The sequence below is a fragment of the Antechinus flavipes genome, chromosome 1, assembly GCF_016432865.1.
Source record: "Antechinus flavipes isolate AdamAnt ecotype Samford, QLD, Australia chromosome 1, AdamAnt_v2, whole genome shotgun sequence".
NCBI lineage: Eukaryota > Metazoa > Chordata > Mammalia > Dasyuromorphia > Dasyuridae > Antechinus > Antechinus flavipes.
The window spans coordinates 608,810,563-608,834,876 of NC_067398.1; the positions used below are offsets into that span (position 1 = coordinate 608,810,563).

Consider the following 24,314-nt stretch of genomic DNA (forward strand, 5'->3'; position numbering starts at 1 on the left):
ACTATTAAAAATGGTGCAAGACTTTTAGAATCTTCCTTTCTTGAAAGGAAGAATTTCTGAAACCTAAGGATTTTCCCATTCACTATGGAGTTTCTTTTGTAGAAAAACTTCCTTTCTTTCTCTCTGCTGCACTCAGAAACTTGCTCCATTGAGGCCCCCAATCACAGCCAGTCTGCCACCATCCCACACGGGTCAATCACTCATTATTAAATCTAACTCACTCCATTTGAAGACATCAGGTTTCTGTTGAGTATAAGTAATTCCTGAATTATTCATATGCTGCTTGTTTGGCTTCTTGTGTAAACATAACATTCATATTTCCATAGTGTTTTGCTGTTGTTAGCCAAGCTTATATTATTTTCCTTTTTGAGACCCATTTATGTTTTGATTATAGCTGATTTACTGAAAGTTGCCATATTCCTATCTCCAAGCATTGATATTTTGGAGAAATAAATGAATATTAATTTGAAAATCCAACCTATAAATAAACATTTTCATGAGAAAAATTTATTGTTTAATATTTTTCTTCCTTATACTCAGCAGTTGCTTGGGTTTTTTTTTTTTTTTTTTTATTCTGAGTATAATGTTTGTTTTGTTTTTTGTGGTGTCTGAGCCTTTAATTCTGTAAAGAAAACATAAATAATGGGAGTGAAGTTTACAGACAAAATAAAACATCAGCCTCAAAATATTCACGACCAACACAATTTTGATTAAAGAAAGAACTCTGATTTTTAATAGTTTTGATCATTAAAAAAGTTTAAACCTGCATAGCAATCATTTCAAAAATAATTATTTAATGTTCCATAATTAAACTGTACACAACCTAGTCTTGGGACACAGAAGCCTGTGAGGTGAGTTTGCAGTCCAGTGCAATCAATCCCAGGAGCAGGGAGTCAATTTCCCCTTGGCCATTTAGTTCTGTTCGTCTAAGGTTTTTTGTTTGTTTTTGTTTTGGGGCGTGTGTGTGTGTGTGTGTGTGTGTGTGTGTGTTCTGTTACTTGGCACAGTCTAGCTCCGCATGCCAGCGGATCTGCACTGGGAAGAGAGAGCAGCTTGACCCCAGTCCTTCTCCCTTCCCCTTCCCCCACTTGGCCGGACTTCCTTCTCAGAGTCGCTCAATGTCTCGGTATTTCTTCCTCAAGATGGAGACCTGGTCTTTAAAGAGAACGGGATCGAGCCTCATCTGAGAATGGCTCAGCGGCATGTAGCCAAACCAGCTGGCAAACGTGTTCATGCAGCTCTGTCTCTGGGCAAAGTGGTCCGGATCAGCCCAACGGGAAGCGCGAGAAGTCTGGAGGAAAGAAAGAGGAGGAGAATGAGGCTTTACAATGACCAAAAAAGGAGGCTGTAATTAAGAATACAGGTCAACAGGAGATCATTAAATACATCAACAACAATACTATATGATGATCAATTCTGATGGACCTGGCCTCTTCAGCAATGAGATGAACCAAATCGGTTCCAATGGAGCAGTAATGAACTGAACCAGCCACACCCAGCAAATGAACTCTGGGAGATGACTAAGAACCATTACACTGAATTCCCAATCCTTATATTTTTGTCTGCCGGCATTTTGGATTTCCTTTACAGGCTAATTGTACACTATTTCAGAGTCTGACTCTTTTTGTACAGCAAAATAATGCTTTGGTCATGTATACTTATTTTGTATTTAACTTATACTTTAACATATTTAACATGTATTGGTCATCCTGCCATCTAGCGGAGGGGCTGGAGAAGGAGGGGAAAAATTGGAACAAAAGATTTGGCAATTGTCAATGCTGTAAAATTACCCATTCATATAACTTGTAAATAAAAAGCTATTAAAAAAATAAAAAAAAAGAATATGGGTCAACACCAACTACCTAAGAGTCTACTGGAAATGTAATGATGGTGAGTGTGTGTGTTGAGGAATTAGAGATGGAGAGAATAATTTTGATGCTTCACTCTGTCACACATTATCTCATTTAAGTCTGAGAAATAGATGCTATTATTATTTACAATTTCCAGATGAAATGGCAGAGATTAAAATTACTTCCCAAAGTCACACAGCTAATAAATGTCCAGAGCAGAATTCAAACTTGAATTTTCCAACAGAACTCTAATTTAATGTCAATCAGGAGACCTGAGGGGCCACTGAATCTGAGATTTTATTTTACAGATAAGAAAAATAAGGTCTATGGAGGTTAAGTGATTTGCCCAATCACAAAGCTAGTGAAAGCAGGCAGGATTTGAATTCAGGATTTTCTAATTCCAAGCTCAGGACTCTATTCCACCTATCTGCCTAGACTTTTAGAGCTAAAAGAGATTTTCAAGTTCCTCTAATCTAACCTCTATCTATATAAGAATTCTCTTTAAAGCATACCTTGACAAGTGACCATCTAGTCTTTGCTCAAAGACTTCTAATTTGAAAGATCATTTCTATTTTGAGGGAGGGAGCCCTTCCCACTTTGAGAAAGCTTTAATTTTCAAGAAGCTTTTTCTTATATAACAGCTATCTTTCATATAGCACTTTAAAGTTTGCAAAGAGCTTTACATATATTATCTCAGAAGGAATTAAGAGATTTGCCCACAGTCAAATAACTAAATTGGAGTGTACAGGAGTCTGCCCTTGACTGAGCTAACTCAACAGATATAACCACAAGTTTTCATGTCTGCACCTGATATGCCTGAGATCCAATGCCAATCACAGACAAATGCATACAAAGGAAAGAATAACCCATTTCTCTCTTGCAAGGTATAGACTGGAAGAGATGAGTTCTTTCAAAGCTTCTGGGTTTTGCTGTTGCTGTTTTTTTGTTGCTTCACTATCAAATGAGGGTTAATGCTATTAACCATATCTCTAACTTTGGAATTACTGCATTCCCGAATTTATGTCTTACCTTTTTTAAAACAAAACAAAAAAGGTAGAGTGATTTTGCTGTTGACTTGTAGGACTCTGGCTTCAACTAGTTTGCAACCTTGACTGATATCTAAAAGTTGTAAAGCTTTTTCATCTCCCCCCACCATTTTTTTTAATGTGTGTGCTGAGGCAATTGGGGGTCAAGTGACTTGCCCAGGGTCACACAGTTAGGAAGTGTTAAGTGTCTGAGGCCAGATTTGAATTCAAGTCCTCCTGACTTTTTTAAACACATCTATTTAAAATTTTGAATTCTAAATTCTATTCCTCTCTCTCCTTGCCCTTTTTTGTAATAAGCAATCAGACATAGATTAGACACGTGCAATTATGTAAAATATTTGCATATTAGTAATTTTGTACAAGAAGATTAAATAAAAGAAAAAATTAAAGAGTAAAAATGCATGCTTCAGTCTGCATTCAATTACTATCAGTTGTTTCTCTGAAGGTGAATAGTATGGTTCATCATGAGTCCTTTGGGGTTGTCTTGGATCATTATATTGCTGAGAATAGCTAAGTCATTCACAAGTCTTCATCAAACGGTATTGCTGCTACTGTGTATAACATTCTGGTTCTATTTATTTCATTATGCATCAGTTCATGTAACTCTTTCCAGGTTTTTAAAAAATCAGATTGCTTGGCATTTCTTAACTTGTTTAATTAGCCACTACAAAAGAGCTGCTAGAAATATTTTTGTACAAATAAATCCTTCTGAAGCTTTTAAGACAGTTCACAGAATCTAAAAGCCAAATTAGGTAGAATGATAGAGTTTGGAAGATCTCATTTTGAATCATTCCTCTGCCATCCACTAGCTGTATGACCTTGGGTAAGTGACCTAACCTTTCAGTTTCAATTTTCCCATCTGTAAAAATGGAGACCATAATCACACCATCTCACGGGATTGTTGTAAGAATTAAATATGTAAAAGCACTTTGCAAATTTTAAAAATGCTAATTAAATATTAGTGATGATGATGATGATGATGATGATAAAAATGCTTTTAGAAGTTACTTCAGAGGCCCCTTACTCCATTTTATCACCAGTTTGGTGACTGAGTACTAAAACTGTTACTATTCCAGCTGACTAAAGAAAAGTAAAGGGTAAATGTGTTTGTTGTTTTCCTTATTTTTTTTTTAAGTAGGGAAACATCCATCAACAAAGATATTTCAAAACTGCTATATTGATACAAGAGTGGGTGGAAGCATCCAACCCCAAACTTCCAAGCCCACACGGTTTTGCAAGGTTAGCACTGTATCCTATCGGAAAACTTTCTTTCCCTTCAGCAAATGCTCTCTGCTGAGAAGACATTTTAAAAGTTTGTTTAATGGGCAGATTTAGTGAATGTTCATTAAGCTTGGGGTGTCTATTAAATCCCTCTAATGAGCTACCTTTTACTATCTTTTTTCTCCCACCATGACTGCCTATAGACTTCAAATTTTTTTAATGGTCTCTCATATTCAAACCATTGCTTTTTGAAACTAAAGATTTTTACATTTCTTACTCTAATTATCCTGCCCCACTGGTACCTTTACCAAATACAATCAGCTTTGCAAACAGTCATTGCCCATTCAGGATAGGAAATTATTGATCGTAGATGAGCAATAAGGATGACTGTCCTCATTAATTAACTTTTTAAGTATTTATGGAGAAGAGGAGAGGATGGCAATTTCTTTTGGGGTTAACTAAATGGGAGCTCCTTGAAGGGAGGAGCTATTATTACTTTTCTTTGTAGCTCTACTTTTTGACATGGAACATTTAAAAATTCTTATTAATGGGTGAATTTTCAGTACTTTAAAAAATGGGGGAGAGAAGGAATATCTTTAAATGGCCATAAAACGTCTAAACAGTATAAATTAGGCATAGGATCATAGGTCCAAAGCGTCTTAAACTTTTTCTACTCATGACTCTTTGCCTAAGAAATTTTTACATGATCCCAAATAGATATATTAAAAAGCTTTACAAATCAAATATTCACTGATAACAAGTCATAATCTTGCAACCCCAACATTCAGTTACACAATCCCATATAGAGTCACAGACCACAATTTAAGAAGCTGGGAGCCTAATCCAATCTCTTCATTTATAGATGAGGAAATTATGGTCAGGAAATTTGAAGGACAAAATTGAAGTCACCTAGGTAGTAAAATTCAGAGGCAAAATCTGAACTCAAGCCTTTTAATTCCAGATTCAATGGTCATTACACTATCCTAGGAGTTGGCAAAGTATAGTTTACAAGTTGCCTATATTTGTGTGGCCCTTGAGCTAAGAACGGATTTTACATTTTTAAATAAAGTTTTATTGTGATTAAAAATTAAAAACAAATACATTCTTAGCATACAGGTCTCACAAAAAGGGTGACAGGCTAACCATTTCTGCTAATCTCTGAATTCTACTATTATGCTGATCTTACAGCATGGTCAGATTCTTGAAAAAAGGTTGTTTTTTTAAAATGAATTTGAGGAAAACCTAATTAATGGGATTATGCAAACTGTTCTAATAAGTTAACAGGCAGATATGAGCATTGATTTATGCTCACAGGCAGGAGCAGGCAGCTAAGTGGCACAGTAGGTGCAGTGCACAATCTGGAGTTAAGAAGACACATCTTCCTGAGTTCAAACCTGACCTCAGTTACTTACTAGCTGTGTGAACCTGGGCAAGTTACTTAACCCTGTTTACCTCAGTTTTCTCATCTATAAAATGAATTGAAGAAAGAAATGGAAAACCATTCTAGTTTCAATCAACCAAGAAAATCCCAAATGTCCATACTGAGTTCCAAAAGGTCATTTAGGAACATTTACAAACTAGCCAAAGAGTCAATACCTTTTTAAAAAGACCTGTTCAAAATGTGAATGCCAAATGAGAGAAGTGGAATCAACATGGCAAAGAATATAGCACCACTTACAAATATTAAGTGCTCAATAAATAAATAATTTAAATATGAATTTATTAGAAGATGCCTGTGAATTAGTCATGCTTCAAGAACTCTGATTTTAAAAAGCACAGAAAGTGTGGCTTCCTTAGTTTAAAAAAAAAAAAGTTCTCACAGTTTTAAGTAGTCTTATGTTTGTCTCCTAATAAGGACAACTGTCTTCTATCGATAAATGATCAAATTTCCATGTGCATATTTATCATGCAAATATCCGACCTAAGAAACTTTAATTGAATGGTTTAGATGAATCCAAAGTAGTTTGCTTTCTTGCCTAAGTAAAACTTGTTACCATTTAAATGTTGCCCAATTTATAATTGAATTAAATTATTTTCTGGAAGGAAGATGTCATAAAACTATAGATCTAAAAACTGGGAAGAATGTCAGATCCCATAATATAGAACTCTTTCATTTGCCAGAAGAGAAAACTAAGAGTTGGAGAGATTATGTGACTTACCAAAGTCATCTAGGTAAAAAGTATAAGAGAATTGGAACACTGGTCCTAATCTTTAAGATATATGTGGGTTTTTTTTACTTGTGTGAGTGACATAAGTATTCAACAAACTAACTTTGTGTATATCTAAGAGGCAGTTACAGATTTACGAACAGATTGTGCTGTAAATGTTCATGTGTAAATTAGTTGCCTAGAGCTCGGAAATTCTGTCATCATAAAGTGGTGATATTTCTTGGTCCTGAGCTAGATAGCTGGTTTTATTTCATTCAATTCAGTAAACATTTATTAAGTAACTACTATGTGCCAGGCACTGTGCTAATCACTGTGGAAACAAAAAAGCAAAAAACAGTTCTGGGCTTCAAGGACCTTATAATCTATTGGGAGTGGAGGTAGGGGAGGGGAGAACAACATACAACTATATACAAAGAAAGTTACATATATGATAGATAAATAAGAAATAACTAAGGGAATGTACTGGAATTAAGAGGGGTTGGGGAAAGCGTGCTTTAGGGGATGGGATTTTAGTTAGGACTTAAAGGAAGCCATTCTAAGATGTAACACAGCATCAGAAATAGGAGGCAGGAATAATTGGACTTGAATCTTGCTCCAGACATTTATTAGCTGTTTTACTCTGGGCAAGTTAGTTAATCTCTTCAGATACAAGTTTTGTCATCTATAAACTGAGGGGTCAGACTTGACCCTGCCAGTTCTAAATTTATGATTCTATGATCATTATTTTGCATTGTAATATAAAAAAGAATATTTCATTGCTATTCAGGGTCTTTCTTTTCCCTTGCCCCTATTCAGGGGCAACAAGGTCTAGTCATTGTGGACTAGAATTCAGTCTCACAGCTTCTCATCTACTCTTCTTTCCTTGACATATCCACAGAGCCCTTTGAACATATTTTTAGGGCAGAAACTCTAAAGTAGGGCTAACAATTCCAAAGTGGATTGACAGATAAATTTTGGTGGGTCTACGAACTTGGATGGGGAAAACCCCACCACAACATATTCTGAGAAGGGTGTCCACAGACTTCCAAAAAGGAATGCCAAAGGGGTCCATGGCATACAAACAAGCCAAAAACCCCCATCATAACATAACAAAACAAATCAACCTCCTGTTATAACAGATTTTATGAAAGCCATTTAAAAGATTGCCTCACAGCTATTCCTCTCTCAACATGCATACATATAAGCATACATGTTAAACACACAAATCCCTTTTTTTTCAGAAATGAAATATGTCTTTGGGAATACAGAGGACTGTTCTAAAATATTATTCACCAAATGAGATAATGTATGTAAATTTTTTTGTAGAGCTTGAAGTGCTACATAAACGAACTATTATATATTATCTAGCTGGTCTGAGAATTTCATTAACAGAACTCAGGATGGGGAAAAGGGTCCTGGAGATAAGAAGAATGGGCTACTTGTTATCAGATATGAGTAGGACGAGATTGGCTCTACACCAGAGGTGGTAGGAAGGAAAAAAAAAGCAGTTACTGAGTTGGGGTTAAGGGACAAAGAACTGGAAGTCAAGAGAGACCTCAGTTCAAATCTTAGCTCTGATACAAACTGAGCTTTGATTTCTTCACCTATAAAATCGGGATAATAATGTACCTGTATATGTTACCTTATAAAATTCTTAAGAGGAAGGAGTTTTGCAAATCTTAAAATTCTACACAAATTTTGGGTTAGATCTATGATTTCATCAGTGCAACTCCTAAAAAAAGGAAACTACTGATCCTGAGGAAATGATTATGATTTGCCCAGCATTCCACAGCCATTTTGTGTCAAAGATGGGGCTTAAATCCAGGTCTTCTTGAGACTCTGAGACCAGCTCTCTATCCATTCTTTTCCATGTTGCTCTCTCCCTCTATATGAGCTATTATTAAATATTCTTTCTTTCCTCACTATTGTCAGGGCTAATACTTTAACCTGTTCCCCACCTTGACCCAGAGACCCTGAAGGAAAAGTAAGAATGGGATATACTAATGGAACCAATTCCAGGCAGAGGGGGCCAGAAGAAATAAGACAAAAGGACTATTTCAATAGATGACAAATGAAAGGAAAAGGAAGCTTTTGTGGCCACTAGACTGAGTGACCATTCCAGGGTGTCACATAATGTAAAAAAGATAGAAAAACTGGATGAACAAAAGTTGAGTATTTTTTGTACATGACAAATATAGAATGTGGGAATAGCTAGACATGCCTGGCTAAATTCAGATATGGTCCCAAATAGTGTTAAAATTGAGTATAATCAGAACTGGCACTCTTAGATTGAACAAATTTAGCAAGCCACCAGAAAAGGCACAAAATATATACCAAGAGTTATGCAATTTATAACTTGGACATTTAAAAAAATAATCAAATTACAATAAATAAAAATTAGATATTTATCAAAACATATTTAATGAATGAAAAAATCAGAAATTGAAAATATTTAGATTTGTTTAAATTGTGTCTGTAATGAAAGAGAAACAGTTTACATTATTTTCAATTACTTACTACCACAAGATGTCCAGACAGAGCTATAGAGTTGTGTTAAGATGCTATATTTATGTTCAAGTGTAACTCATTGGAATTGACAAAGCCTAGTCAGGTGTTTCTAGACTTATCTGGATTTATCTATAAAATTTATAAGAGTAGGGTGTCTGCAAAATGAATAATATAGGAATGTTTTACATGACTGCATGTATATAACCTATATCAGACTGCTTGCCATCTTGGTGGAGAAGGAAAGGGAAGGAGGGATAGAATTTGGAACTCAAAACTTTAAAATATTTTTCTGGGCATACATGGGTTTATTTTCCTTTCTCAAGTTGCCTCCCTACTCCCTACCTCTTCTCTTTAACACACACACACACACACACATACACACACACACACACACACACACACACACACAGGATAGCAATTTAAAATTCATAAGACTTATGATTTTCTTGCTAAAGGCATTCCCCTTCTCAAAATACTTGTCCCAAATTCTCACTCTGTGCATCATGTACCATATGCCTCCTTTCCTATGACTCAGCCAACATCATTATAGTAGTTAGAATGGTCATAAAGTCTAAGGGTCGTTATTACTTATTTTCATTTATCACCTAGTGGTGGCTGATCTACTAACTTTCAGAGGGTCATAGGACCATAGATCTGGACTAGGAAGGGGTCTCAGATGCCATGTATACTGAGAGTCAAAAGGATTAAATTGCTTATAAAAAAAAAAATAATCACACAGGTAGTAAGCAGCAAGGACCTGAAACCAGGTTCTTGGACTTTATAGCTGAAACTTTTTCCCTATGCCCCCAAATTCTGGTGGATTCTAAAAAGATAGATTCCTTTGAGCCAGTATTTAAAATCTTTTTTGCTTGAAAGGACCTGGGAGAGCATGCTCTGAGAGCTGAGGGTCACCTCAACACTGTGATGAGCAAGGCTTTAATGGAGGACCATTAATTTATCATGTTCTAAATCAGGATCACAAGCATGAGTTAAAAATGAGACACATAGGCAGGGAGTTAAATCTCTAAATCCCATTACTGGGATTGTTAATGATCCTGTCCCAAATTAAGATAAACCACAATCAGAATGTACCCATAAGTCTATGTTAAAGAAACTGTCATTATCCATGGATCAAATTAACTAGCCACAATACCTCAACATTTCAAGGACCTGTAATTTAATCCATGTAGGCACTTCTTTCACTTATGCAGACCAAATTCCATCTTTACTGTAATACATAGTCTTATTCAGTATTCCCATATCTGTGTAACATCCTGTTTTCCCTTTGTAGAATCTAAGTTCTTTAAGAACAGAGACTATTTCATTTTTATCTTTGTACTCAGCACCTGCTATATTGCCTGGCATATAGAAGGCATGTAATAAAAACTTGTTGAATTGAATTGGAATTTCTGAGCATTTGTGTAGACAAATGAAATTCATCATACTGTAGCTGTGAGGGTGAACCTCTCTGAGCTCAGTTAAGATGGCTCTAAGAGTATACTGGGAGGCACTCTAGCTGGGTAGGGCAGACTAAAATCCTCCTTGCTTAGTCCTAGAGTTTACAATTAATTTATGTAAATTAAGATTATAGAATTATCCATTCAGAGTTGTGAGGGATATTAGAGGTCATTTAGTCTAACATCCTCATTTTAAAAAATGAGAGAAATGAGGCTCAGAGAAGATGAGAAATCTCCTGAGATCACACAGTTAGAAAGTATTAGAAATAAGATTTGAACTGAGGGCTTCCTGACTCTTAAGTTCAACAGATAAAATTCTTGTACTATTCAGATCTTGAGATAACAAACTATAGAAACTCTGGAGAATTATTAAAAGTCTTTTCATATTGTGTCCTATTTCAGATGATAGGTAGCCTTCTTTTTTTCTTTTTTTAATTTAATTCTTTCTCTTCCTTCCTCCATTATTCTTTCCTTCCTTCTTCATTTCTGTCTCCTTCCTCCCTTCTTCTTTCCCTTCCTTCCTCTCTCCTTCTTTCTTTCCTTCCTTTCTTTCGCTTCCTTCATTCATTATCTTTTCCTTCCTTCTTCCTTTCTCCCTTCCTTCTTTCATTCCTTTCTATCTTTTTTGATATGGTTGGAAAGGAAAGACATATTTTTGGGGTCAATCTCATATGTAGATTTAAACTCCCTGAAGTTGTTTAGATTTTGACTTGTTTAATTTGAATTTGTCACTCTTCTAACTAGCAAGACCTTGCTAAATCTTAAGAGTTCTTTTACTATGAAAATATTTGAAGCCTCTGTTAATAAAAAAGAGAAAAGTAAGTTCCAGTTGCCCTCACCTGCCCCATCATTGTCTCTTTATACTGTTTTTTCTGGGTCACTTTGATTGGAGGCAGTTTCGTCACAGCTGACACAAGGAAGTTCATCAGAATGTCCTCACAGTTGGCCAGCTGGTCCACCATATTCTTCAGGCTGGCTGGCAGATAATGAGTGTACAGGTAGTGATAATATCTACAAAACCAAAGTAGAAAGACAACAATTCATGTGGAGACATCATCTTGGGATGATAGGTGATTCACACATACAGAAAGGTCATATAAGCCAGCTGAACCCCAAAACAAATCATTATAATTGGCTTGTCATGGATCAAAAACAGAGGTGATGGCTCACCCAGGCTAACATATTTTCAGGTCAAATCTATTAGGGAAGTACATATGAACACTTGAAAATAGCAAGAGGAATAACTTACATGTTATTTATTTACTATGAAAGACCTTGCTTTATGATTCCATGGATGTAATTTAAATTCAAACCAAATCCTAGCAATATATAGAGCATCTCTTACCCAAGAAATCCATTACATGGCTACCCTTGTCCTTGATATTACGAATATACTATTCTACAACATATGGTCCATAGTACCAATATTTCAAACAAGAAAATGGAATTCAGATTGATTGCAGCTAAATAAGCTGGACCTTCAATTAACCAGAATTTTTTCCTCTCGACTTTACTTTCAAGAGAGAGAAATAAAATGATATTACAAATTTATTTTGGGGAAAAATATACAGGGAGTATTTTGAGCTCAAGTGGCACAGGATATAATCTATATTTTATATATTTAAAGGACTAAGACAAAATGGTATAATGTAAAGGAAAATTAATTTGAAGTGGACCTGGGTCTTGGCTCTGCTCCTTCCTAGTTGCATGACTTTGGGCCAAACCTAACTTCTCTGGGCTTCAGTTTCCATATGATGAATGAAGAGGGATGAACCAAATGGTCACAAAGATCCCTTAAAATTCTAAATCCTATAATCTAATAACTGTCTATTGTCAAGTGATATTTGAAGTTATAACCTCAAGGTCCTTAATGATCCTCAGTCATCAAAGACTCAATTATGGTTGGCATTTCCTCCCTTAGCATACAGGAAAGCAACATATTAATTAATAACACATTTTTTTCTATCCCTAATTAAAAATAAGTCATATTTACATAGTGTTTGAAGGTTAATAAATCACTTTCTTGAAGGTTAATAAAGTATTTCCAAAACCCTTTGAGGAAGTTAGTCCAAGTATCATTCTCCCCATTTTTCAGATAGTGAAATTAAGATTAAGAATTGAAGTTATCTGAACATAGCTGTATTAGTAACTGCTGGACTACTTTGGGCTACTACCAACAAGAGGTGGGACAAAGTCCCTCTATCTCCATAGACCTTAGTTCCTTCAATTATAAAATATGGGAGGTTTAACTAGGTCACCTCTGACTTCCTTTCTGTCTTTAAACCTATGAATTTATGACTTCTACTGGACTTCTCTTGAAAAGACTGTCAATAAAAACTGCAACCATAAAGATAATGATGAATAAACAACAACAACAAAAAATAAGTCAATTAACTGTAATAACTTATTCCCCAAGCATGCTGGGATTACTATACAATAAAACAATAAGAAGACAATATGCTAAGAGGTTTCTTTATATACAAATTAGAGCAACCAGGACATCCAAGCTGAGCCAAGAAGTTAACTAATTAACTCCCACAAGTGATCTGAACATGGCTGCCAAGTTTCAGCTCTGACTGCAGCCAGAGCCCAACTTGATACAACATTCCGGAAGAGCCCCATCTGATTTGCTTACTTGTGGTAAATAGCAGCTCCTGTCAATACCATGGAATAGTCATTAGTCCACTTAGATGTGTAACCCCACCGTTCTTTAGTGTTATCCCAGAAATGGCTGCGAGCTGGGTACCCTACAATCCTCTCTGGAAAACTCTGCCATACTGTAAAGGCAAAATCCACCTGCAGGCAAAACACAAGCCAAACAAGTAATCAGCAATGTTAACAAGTGTCAACAAAACATTACCTTCCCTGCTAATTCAGAATGCAAAATCCCGGGACTGTTGCAAAACATTAATTCCATGTATTCATCAGTAAATTAAACTGACTACTTGACATTTTGCCCTGTGATTATGCACATTTTTATGTTTTCTGTTAAAGGAAGCTCGGAGCATTGCAGAGTTGAAATAGAAATTCATAGAGAAGTCCTTGTAGAAACTCAGCCTTCTCAGGGAAAAACCATATTGGTTATTGTTTTTTTTTTTTTTTTTTTTTTTTTTTTTTTGTAATTTGTTTTGTTTTTCCCGCTTTGTGGCAAAAGTAACTATCAATTTTTTTTTTTTTTGGTAACTATCAATTTAAATGGAAATAAATTTGCAAACATTAGTGTCCTGGCTATACTGTCCTGGTAAAACAGAATCAATTCAGATTTCAAATAAAATGGATTTTTAAAAATCATTTAAAAAAAGGCAAGTCCTAATAGGAGAATTTTGATATGAGGATAACATAATTAAGAATGATAACTACAGTGTTTTTAGCAGGTGAAGATATAAGATAGTGAAATTTAGAAATCATATACAACAAAATCTATTTAAACTTTTTTTGGTGACTGTTGATAAAGAAAATGCATCTACAATGGTTCCAAGAATATACAGTAACCTGGCCAATTAGAGTTTCTAAGTAGTGATCCTGCTTTCAAGAGTCATTTGTAGGTAGTAAATAAAAAAGTAAAATCTGGGTCAGTAGGATTTTTTCTGGTTCTAAAATGCTACTCTAATGTATAGAATGTGTTTAGAAATCATCTTGCAACGTTGCACAGACTCTTGTTTCATGAATAGTGAAAAAGTATGGAATAGTGGATAGAGCCCTAAGCCAAGAGTCAGAAATACTTATTTTCCTGAGTTCAAATCTGGCCTCAGGAATTTACTAGCTGATAGTTTCTGGGCAATTCATCTAACCCCATGTTGCCTCAATTTCCTCAAGTATAAAATGAATATCTTTGCCAAGAAAACCCCAAACGGGGTCACGGACAGTTGGACAATAACTGAAAAATGGCTATTTGTGCCAGAATGATCACTCATAGAATGATGACATATTCTATATGACAGAATGACGACAAATTCCCCTTGAGAAGGTCACAAGAAGTGTGATCGAATGTCTTTATACAATACACAAATTAAATCATCTCCTTAATTAGCCAGTTGAAGATTTGTGAATCATAGATCCTAGCTACGTAATATTCTGGGGCAGACATCAGGGAGGACACAGATTTCTTTTCCTATTATTCTCAGTGCTTGCTAGAAGTACTGCCTCTAGAGAATAAATTTTAATCAATGGATTGAACCTTAGAGAGAATGACTCTATACGACTGATCCAATTTTATTATCATCAAAACGATCACTCAAAACCCAAAGATTGGTTAATACAAGCTAACATTTATTAAGATCCTTCTAGGCAGAACCCTCTGGGGAGATGCTGTTTAGAAATATTTTGGAGGTGAGGAAGGGACTAGACCTGTGATTTCATTGGGATAAGCTGGTAAAGAAAGAATCTCTCTCAATAGGAGGTAATGCTGCACAATGGAAAATGTGCTGGATTTGAAAGCAGAGGACTGACAGAGGTCTGAATCTCAGATGTGTCACTTAATCCCTCTATGACAACAGACAAGTGAATTGATCTCTCTGGTCCTTAGAGATCAATTTCCTCATCTGCAAAATGAGGAGGCAGGGCTAGCTGAATTGTTGTCTGAAGTCTCTTTCAGTTCTAAATCTATAATCCAATGATCTTCTAGCAGGTTAGAAGCTGTTCTGTAACGTACAGTATTAAATGGTTGCCTGGAGGCACTGAGAGTTTAAATGATTTGCTCAGGTTTCCACAGCCAGCATATGTCAGAGACAGTACCTGAAACCAGGTCTTCCTGTCTTTAAAGTCAAGTCTCTGTCTATTACACCATAATGACTCTCATTAGTAATATCAATCAATCTTCTTAGTTAAAAATACCCACTAATATTTAAATATCAATAATAATTCAATTGTTGTTACTAACAATTATTGCTACTAGTCATAGTTGAAGTTTCAAAGCATCTTCATGTCTATTCTCTCATCTCATCTTCCCAGTAACCCCACAGGTCAGGCAGGAAGGGCAGCTGTATTTTGCAACTGAGGAAACAGAATAAATGATGTACTTCATGTAATGGAGGCTTCAATGATGGATATGGCAAAGGCCAGAAATGAGACCATCTAATGTTTAGCCATGCGTTCCAGAGGTCATACCTACATATAGGAGTAGAATGTTTTAGTAGAAAGAGAAAAGAAAGAGGGGGTCCATCAATGGGAGATTGGCTGAACAAATTATGATATAGGAATAACATGGAACACTATTGTGCAGTAAGAAATGATGAAAAGGATGCATTCAGAAAAGTCTCAAGAAGACGCTATTGAACCAATGCCAAATTATGTGAGCAAAACTGGGAGAACAATTTATACAATAACAATCACATCATAAAAACAAGTACAATGTAAGGATTTGTATTGCTTGACCATGCATATTTATTATAGAGTTTTGTTTTCTTTTAAAATGAAGTGGAAAAGAGAAAGAAAAAAGAGAGAGAAACAAAGAGACAAAAAGAGACAGGGACAGAAAGGGACAGAGAGACAGAATGCTTTTTAATTGAAAAATATAAAAATTTTAAATGAAGTCAGAAAATCTTGGTTTAAGCCTTCCTAGCATTTACTGTTAAGGAGAACTGGAACAAGTCACTTAAACTTTTTGATCTATCCTATGAAATAAGGGCTATAATACATGTCTACTAACTCATGAGGTTATTTTAAAGCTCAAAAAAGACATCACATATAAAGTACATAGAATAAACTGTTACAGAAACATCAGTAGTTATTATTATGATGAGAATGGAAAGGAAGATTAAAGTAAGATGGTGGAAGGCATTAAAAACCAAGGTAAGGCATTTGGATTTATTCTGTAGCAGCAGGGAGCCATTGTAGGTATCTGAATAAAGGACTAACTTGATCAAAATTGTGCATCAAAAAGATTAATCTGGCAAGAGTATGCAGGGGAAATTGGAGGGGGGGAGGTCTGGAGGCAGGAGGACTGAGTAGAATGCTGTCATCCTAAACTTTTAATAGATAGTCTAATTCTACTGTAACAAGAAAGCCTTATTTACATAGCTTCGAATCAAATGCTGTTTTCAAGAAAAAACTTACTTAGGTTAATACTAATGCTTGTATGATGCTTTAAGATTTGCAAAGTGCTTCCCACACATATTTACATATATAAAGTTTTGCTGTATTCAGTCATTTCAGTTGTGTCCAAATCTTTGTGACCCATTTGGGATTTTCTTGGCAAAGATACTAGAGTGGTTTGACATTTCTTTCTCCAACTTGTGAGAAACTGAGGCAAATAGGGTTAAATAAATTGTCCAAAGTCACACAATTAATAAATGTCTGAGTCTGGATTTGAACCCATAAAGTATGAGTCTTCCTGACTTCAGCCTGGCATTCTATCTAGCTGCATATGCATGTGCCTGTGTAACATGCATGTGTTTGTGTGTGTGTGTATACATACACATGTATGTATAAGCACACATATAAATACACAATTCATTTGATTCTCACAATAATCCTGGGAGGCAGGTGCTTTATCGTTGCTTTACTGATGAGGAAACTGAGGCTGAGGTTAAGAGGATAACACAAGGGTTAGACTACAAAGAAAGAGTATGAATTCAGGTCTTTCTGACTCCACATTTAACACATTTTTTCCCTAAGAATCTAAAGATTGAGAGGCATCATGAAAATCTCCAGTATCTCTTGAGATACTTAAATCACATAGTCACAACCTCTACATTGTTTCTGGTGTTTAATATTTAAATGGCCCAGCATAAAGAGGAAATTATATCAGGCTCATCTTCAGAGAAACATACTCACTATTATCACTTTAAAAAAATACTAATTTATGGCCCCAAAAAGAAATATATACATTGGCAAGAACTGGAAAGCCCAAAGGGGTATTTTTATCACATGGATTTCCTATCATTTTCAAGCTGTTTCAAGTCATTTCAAAGCAAGTTAAGAGAAATTCAGATAAAATTGTTATTCTTGTGATCATTCAGATCTCATCCAGATCATTAGCATATCAAAGAATCAAAGGTCAGCTTAGGGCCCTTTCTCTTAAAAACTGACATCTGTTTTCTTTAGATCACTTGGAACAATTCAGATTAATGTAAATAACTATAAACCAAGTACGCCTAATATCCCTTCTAGAATGCAATATAAATATCCGTCCTTTTACTAAGGAGAGACATTTAAAAAGCTGAAACTATTTGGGGGAGGAAGGAATAAGCCCCAAACCTATTCATGTAAATAAAGGAAAATGAAGCCAAAAAGAATTAAATAAATAAAAATAAAAGGAAATGAAAACAAAAGGAAAGAAACCTTCATCCCAGATCATTTTAAGCAGTATTACCACTCTAGTTATCAGCAAGAAGAGCAAATCAGCCTGCCAGCCTCTTAAATCTTCATATCATTTTCAACCCACATTGACTTCTAATTACTGCACATACAACAAATGTCCCTCTCAGCATGTGACACAGTGCTTGGGACTGTTACTCTGAGAATAGAATTTGACATGAAACGTGTATACATCACAGAGGCAAAAAGTTGTTGTATCATGAGCCACAAAACACAACCCTAGGAGGGCCATTTGTGTCCTGGAGGATGGAGAGAAGAGCTGGGGAAGGGGAAGAAGCAGGTAGGGACCAAAAACTCCTGATCACATTTTCGCAACAGAATTTTCAGCATGTGTGACAATGCCATGTTCCTAAGTGACAACAGTAGTCAAATGGCAATGGGTACCATCCCATATCAGGGATTCCACACATTTTTTCCTCTTCCAAAATTTAGTTGCCCACTTTACTCCTCCAACATAACTGGCTTCAGGAGCTTCCTTCTTCATCTCAGAAATAGCAATATTTTATCAAGATGGGCCTGAACACTTTTGTCTTTTCTAGCACTTCGCTATGAAGTCTGTTCAACTCCATCTTATGGAAATCGAAAGCATCATTTGGGCTGTGAAAAAGAGACAGTGGGTCCCTGAGCTCCACCAACAGTGAATCTTATCGAGAAAGAAAAAAAAAGCCAAAAGATGACTAGCGACTGAATGATAGCAAATGCTAATGTTTAGTTAGAAAGAAAAAGCTTATGAAAGAAGAGGAAAAATGAAAAGGAAAAGGGGAAAAGAAGAACAAGGTGCAAAATCTCTAAGCTTTTTAGTAGGTACCATTAATAATGTATTTCCAATATACTACATTTTTATATAACTGTCTTTGGTCTCCCCGATGGTTTAAAGAAAGGTTTCAGGGATCAATACTCATCCTAGTTGTAAAAATTGGTTTTCTACAATATCTATCTTTCTTCTTCTTGCTCTCCCCCTCATGCTCTCTTTTAGTGCAATCTTATTTTTGGCACAAATATCTGAACATCTGAAAGAGCAGGGATCTCCATCTCAGACTTAAAGTGAAACCATTTGCTCTTGTGTGGGTGAAAGAAAATCAACACTTGTACCAAGGCAGAAATACTGTTTTTAGAACCAGGAATAATGTTCCATAACAGAGGCAGCATACACTCGCACATACATTAAGAAAATTAAAGAAGGGTGGAACTGTTTTCTCCGGACAGCATGGTTAGAAGATAATGTTAAATAGATCCCTTTGGGCCCCTCTAGAACTCCCCTGTTCAGGGCCCAACTCCCCTGCTGACAGCTGGGTCATTTAGAAATAAACTAGGAGAGGGCAGAGAGAAGGGAGGCTGGGCAATGCAAATGAGGAGCCAATTAACACCCATAACAAAGAAGGAAAGGCCCTCGTAGGGGTAGGTAGTGGCAGGGCCATTGACAGAAGTATGATAGGTTGAAAAATGACACTGTGGGAAATTTCTAAAAAAAAAAAAAAAAAAAAATCTCTTCTTTCCTGAGTCAGGAAAGCAGTGTGACAGAAACCCCTGGGTAGATCAATGCAACCACTCAGAAGAGTTTGCCTCCAAGCAACTATAATGATCAATTTGGATGGAACACTCCTTTTTTGTAGCTATGAGGGAGGGGGGTAGAGGGCTGTAAGTACAGAGTGCTGTATACACTATCAAACAATGACTTTGCCAATTGCTTTTGTTTATTGCTTTTTTTTGATATTCACTGTATATGGTAGACATACTTAAAAATAATTGTGAGGTAAAAACTAAAATCATCAAAGCTCTTAAAAAAAAAAAAAAGATGTGTCTCTTCAGGTAATGGACACTACTCACCTCAGTAGTTGAAAGCACGGTGTCTTCATCAAGACTTAAGACTGCATCTGTGACAATGTTGTCGTAGGGCAGAAAACGACTGCTCATGACCTATGTATGGGGTGGAAGAGTGAGAAAGGGGTAAGAGAATGATTTCAGCTTCATTATCATTTGGGGAGGGAGTAAAAAGAAAGGAACAACCACACTTTCTTTAGCAGTTAGACCCGACTTCATTTCTTTCCCCCTAAAATATATCATAACTTTTTGTATCTATTAAAGAGCACTGACTAGCACAACATTGGAAAGGTATCATTTTCCATCAGTGTGGCAGTCAGCTTAAATATAACTTGTATCCCAGGAATTAGAGAATCTTCATATCTCAAGAGTTGGAAGAGATCTTAGAGGTGAATTTGGAGCCAATCTTCTTCCAAATATGCTGCTTGTTTATGAATCTCACACTGGTTCTATTGATACCCATTTGGAACATATTTTTAGGAATCAGATTAGGAAAAAAAAAACCAAAAACCATTTTCTAGCTTCCTTGTGGGCAACAATTCTATTTTTCGATCAAGAAAGGAGAGACAGAGCAGCCAGTCTTGAAAGTTCTCTATTGTTGGGAACTCTTAAAGTGTCCAAGATGGAGGGAAATGGAACCAAAGAAAAGAGGAAGAGGAAGAGAGGAGGGATGTAGGGAGAAAGGGGAGAGAGAACTCTAATGATCATATAAATTCCTATAGTATACTGAAAAGCAATGAACCAATCTTAGCCCACTTAAAAGCAGACCAAATTTTACTTAAATCTAGACTAAAAGCTGGCTAGCCTGTAAGGATCATCTAAGAAGTTATTTTCTAGCTGATAAAACCCCTTGGCAGGGCTTAAGACATTAAAAAATTTGAAGTGTCCATCAGAACCCATCCCTGTGAGTTCAAGGGATGTGTCTGCAGCTTTATGGTTCCAGGGGCTGTTTTTCCACATTGGTCAACTGGGTCAGGTATTTTGTTTCATTTTGGGGAGAGGGTTCCCTTTTCCTCAGGCTTTCAAAATGAAATAAAAAGAGATCACTATTATTACATATGCAATGGTCAGAAATTACAGCCCTGAAGCACTTCTGATACATTTTACATGTCCAGTGACTAAGGCAGAAACCATTGGCAGCCAGCTTAACACTCTGATCTTTCCCTTGTTAAGCCTACAGGGGAAAACTGAAAAGACAAGACCCATAAATCCACAATTGGATTTTGCAGTCAAAGCAGCTAACACATCAATTTTGAATTCAAGGCCAGGCACCCACGTTATAAAATGGGAAATGTGGAGGGAGCACGATCTTTCTCCTTTTGTCTGACCTGGTGCTGGTTTAAGAGGATGTAGTTTCCTTTCTTAGCTTGGGCAACAGAGGGCACTATTAGCTGACCCAAGCTCCCCCATCTTTCAGCTGCACGGTAACAGTTAATCTCTTTCTAAAAGCTCTGGCACCAGGACCTTCCCAAAAAATGAACTGCAAGCAGTGAGTCAGTCAATAAGCAATTGTTAGGTACCTACTATGTGCTGGGCACTGGGCACAAAAGCATGCAAACCTATCAGCACAAGGGAGGGACCAAGGAGGAGTCCACAATAACTGAAAGATGAAGAGATTATTTCAGCTGGAGGGAGGGGGGTGAGAAGGAGGGCAAGAGAATGGGGAAGGAAGGATTTGAGAACGGCTTACTCTGGAGCCAGGACTTGAAGAATGAGAAGGTCCTAAGCAGATAAAGATGAAGACCAAATACATTCTAGTCATGGAGATCAGTCTGTGCAAATGTAAGGAAGCAATACAGTGCACAAAGTGCTGAGTTTGGTGTTCAAATACTCTCCCCTAATCTTGGAGTCTCAGTTTCCTCATCTGTAAAATATTGTTGAATTCGTGACCTATAAGGTCCACGTCTAAATCTATGAGCCTATGAAGTTGAGATCAGGGAAGAGTTGTATAAGGGCACTTTGTCTGAAACAGTTTTATTGATTTAGAACCAAGAGGGACTTTGTCTTTTTTTTTTTTTTAACAGAGAAGGAACCAAGACTAAGACTGGTCAAAATGACACATGGGATGAAGCAATGTGAACAAAGGCTGGAAAAGCTGATGGACACCAAACTGTGGAAGACTAAATGTTGTGCTTTTAACATTGGATTTTATCCTACAGACCACAGACAACCATTTAAGATTCTTGAATCAGGGAATAACATGATGAGACATGAATTGGAAGGATAACACTGGTAGCAGAATGAAGAATGGATTAAAACGAGTAGAAATTGGAAGCAGGAAGACTCGTTAAAAAGCTATTACAATAGTCAAAAGTAGAGGCATGAGAGACTGGATGAAGTTGGAAATGAAGAGCATGAAAAGAAGGGGACAGGTGGAAGACACCAGAAGTGGAATCTACAGTGTGACAACCATAGGATTTGGGGAGGTATGGGACAGACAAGCATCAAAGCTGATTGAGATTTTGATAATGTGTGATTAGAAGAATGCCCTTCTATTGATGAAAACAGGAAAAATGAGACAAAGGATAGATATAGAGTTCGGATCTAAACATGGTGAATCTGAGGTACTAACAGTAGATTGAGGTGGACATATCCAAAGACAGGTAAAGGGAAAAATAATGACAATTGGTATTTAAAAAACTATTAAATTTCTAACATACTTTACATATATTATTAACTCTGAGTCTCTTAATAATCTGTGAGGGAGATATTGCATCGTCCCCATTTTATGGATAGGAAAACTGAGGCTCAGAAAAGATAAATGTCCATAGGAATGCAATTAGTAAACTAGGTTTTTCTGACTACAGGTTCAGAAGCAGATCTATTACATCATAAGGCCTATTAAAATGAGGGAGGATGGTGTTTAGGGGAGAAACTGGGCTTGAATATAGCCAAGAGTAATTATTTAAGTCAGGTAAGTAGACAAGACATCCAAGACATTTTTCAACAAATGGTTATAGAAATAATCATAGGCTTCAGTTATACAACAATGGAGTCAACCCAATATCTCTATAGATCTTTTGAATTATTTCCACTTGAATTGTCTTGGGAAGATAAGATATGGGATACCAGAGTCCTTCCTCAAGCTGAAATACCAAGCATTGAAACTCTACTGAAGACAGTGTAACTCTAATAAGCGGGTCACATTTTTTTGAATGTCAAATGCATGTTTGCCCCTAAAGACTATTTTAAAAAGAACTCATAAGGCAAGTACTCACACAGAAGTCAGGAGAAACAATTCATAAACACTCTCAAGCTCTCTCTGAACTCTGGAATCAATTGTGAGACATGAGAGACAATGGTAAAGGTCCAGCAATGTGGCCTGCCCACATCAAGGAAGGCACTTTGAGCAAAGCAGAATTGCAGTAGTTCAAAACAAATGTGAGATGCACAAATTTTGAGACATCTTTACTCCAAATGGTCGTTCAAACTATCAGTGCGTGATCAGCCAGAGTCAGACACAATGGACATTGACCCTGATAAAGTGATATCATTTTGGTCTGCTTTGAGTACGAAGGACAACAACCCTAGCAAAAAAGCCACGAGGGCCTGGAGTATAAGTCAGAGAGGAAGGCATAGACTAAATTTATGGATTAAATCCCATTTGGATATGTGAGCTGAACAAATGAATCCATGATCAAGAAGCCGACAGCATAATTCATGAAACTTACTTCCCTTCTTTTGTCCCAGAGGTAGGAGGCTACCAGGGCAGAATGCTGTATTCATGTTTTAACAGGATCACATTTACTCAACCTTTTTTGTTACAAAGGGGGATTCTATTCTTGGGATGGAAATGGGGAAAGGGAAGGTGTAACTAGGCTCTTCCAGAACTGATTGATCAAAAAAGAAAAGCCATCAAAACAAACCAAAAAAACCTTGTCATCCTGATGGTCACTCTTAGAGAAAGGTAAAACTGAAGTAAGGGTGACAGGACTGAGTAAGAGGAAGGGGCTTAGTCACACGGCAGCCACAGAGCAGTAAAGTAAAAGGCCAAGCAGAAATTCAGGGGTGCAGGGATGGCATGAGCTCACCCTGAGGACCCCTCCCACTATTTATCTGAAGGCCACCTACCTTGCTTTCTCCTTCGATGACAATGACAGGCACGGGAGTGGCAGGCCAGCGGTGTTTGGCTGGCAGGGGTTTGTCACAATTCCAAAGAACTATAATCTGAAATGGAAAGAGTGGTTCATTAGATATCTTGATAAAAAACGGCTTAGGACACAAAGACTCATTTTGTTTATAAAGGGAGAAAATTAAGTCTGGAGATTACTACACAAAACAGAATGAGAGCCTTCAGAATTGGCTTTAGAGGAGGGGCAGATAATCCACAAGCTCTTCAGTGTTTTGCCATTTCAAGAACAAGAGAGAATGGAAAGAAATAGTTTAACTTCTTCTAGAAAGGGTGACTATTCAACTCTTAATGTAGGGGAAGGGACAAGGAGAGGATGTGATTTCATAGCAACTGGTTCTAGATAACAAGTCATTTTTTAGTGCAGCAGCTAGATGGTGCTGTGGATAAAATGCTGGGCTAGATTCAGAAAAACCTGAGCTCCAAATCAGCCTCAGACCCTGGGCCAGCCATTTGACCCCTCTGCCTGCCTCAGTTTCCTCATCTGTAAAATGGGGATGTCATGAGGATAAAACAAGACAATAATTGTAAAGTGCTTTGCAAATCTTGAGGCACCATATAAATGCTATCTACTATGTAAAATAGGTAGTATAAACAATATTATTAATCCTATTTTAAAATCCAATGCTGTTTCCTTAAGGTGGTATGAAGGTAACCCTTGTCTCTTGCCTCCAAAAGCTGGAATGGTACATTGAGGACCAGATTGGTAAACTCCATCAAAGAATCCCACCCCAGTTTGGATTCAGGATGATATATTTTGGAGCTGCAGCAAAGCAATTCTAAAAGACCTTCTACTAAATCATAGACAGGGAGGCATC

At 36.7% G+C, this 24,314-nt stretch overlaps 1 protein-coding gene across 1 annotated transcript in view; it reads right to left on the reverse strand.

The window, feature by feature from the left end:
- Nucleotides 1–704: 704 nt before the first annotated feature.
- Nucleotides 705–24,314, reverse strand: part of EXT1 (exostosin glycosyltransferase 1) — a 345,301-nt gene continuing 321,691 nt past the window's right edge. The window contains exons 7-11 of the mRNA XM_051971013.1: nt 23,439–23,534; nt 19,374–19,463; nt 12,865–13,025; nt 11,069–11,240; nt 705–1,291 (exon numbers count right to left, since the gene is read on the reverse strand). Of these exons, the coding sequence (XP_051826973.1) occupies nt 1,106–1,291; nt 11,069–11,240; nt 12,865–13,025; nt 19,374–19,463; nt 23,439–23,534 (705 nt within the window). The 3' untranslated portion in view covers nt 705–1,105. The remainder of the gene's footprint in view (nt 1,292–11,068; nt 11,241–12,864; nt 13,026–19,373; nt 19,464–23,438; nt 23,535–24,314) is intronic.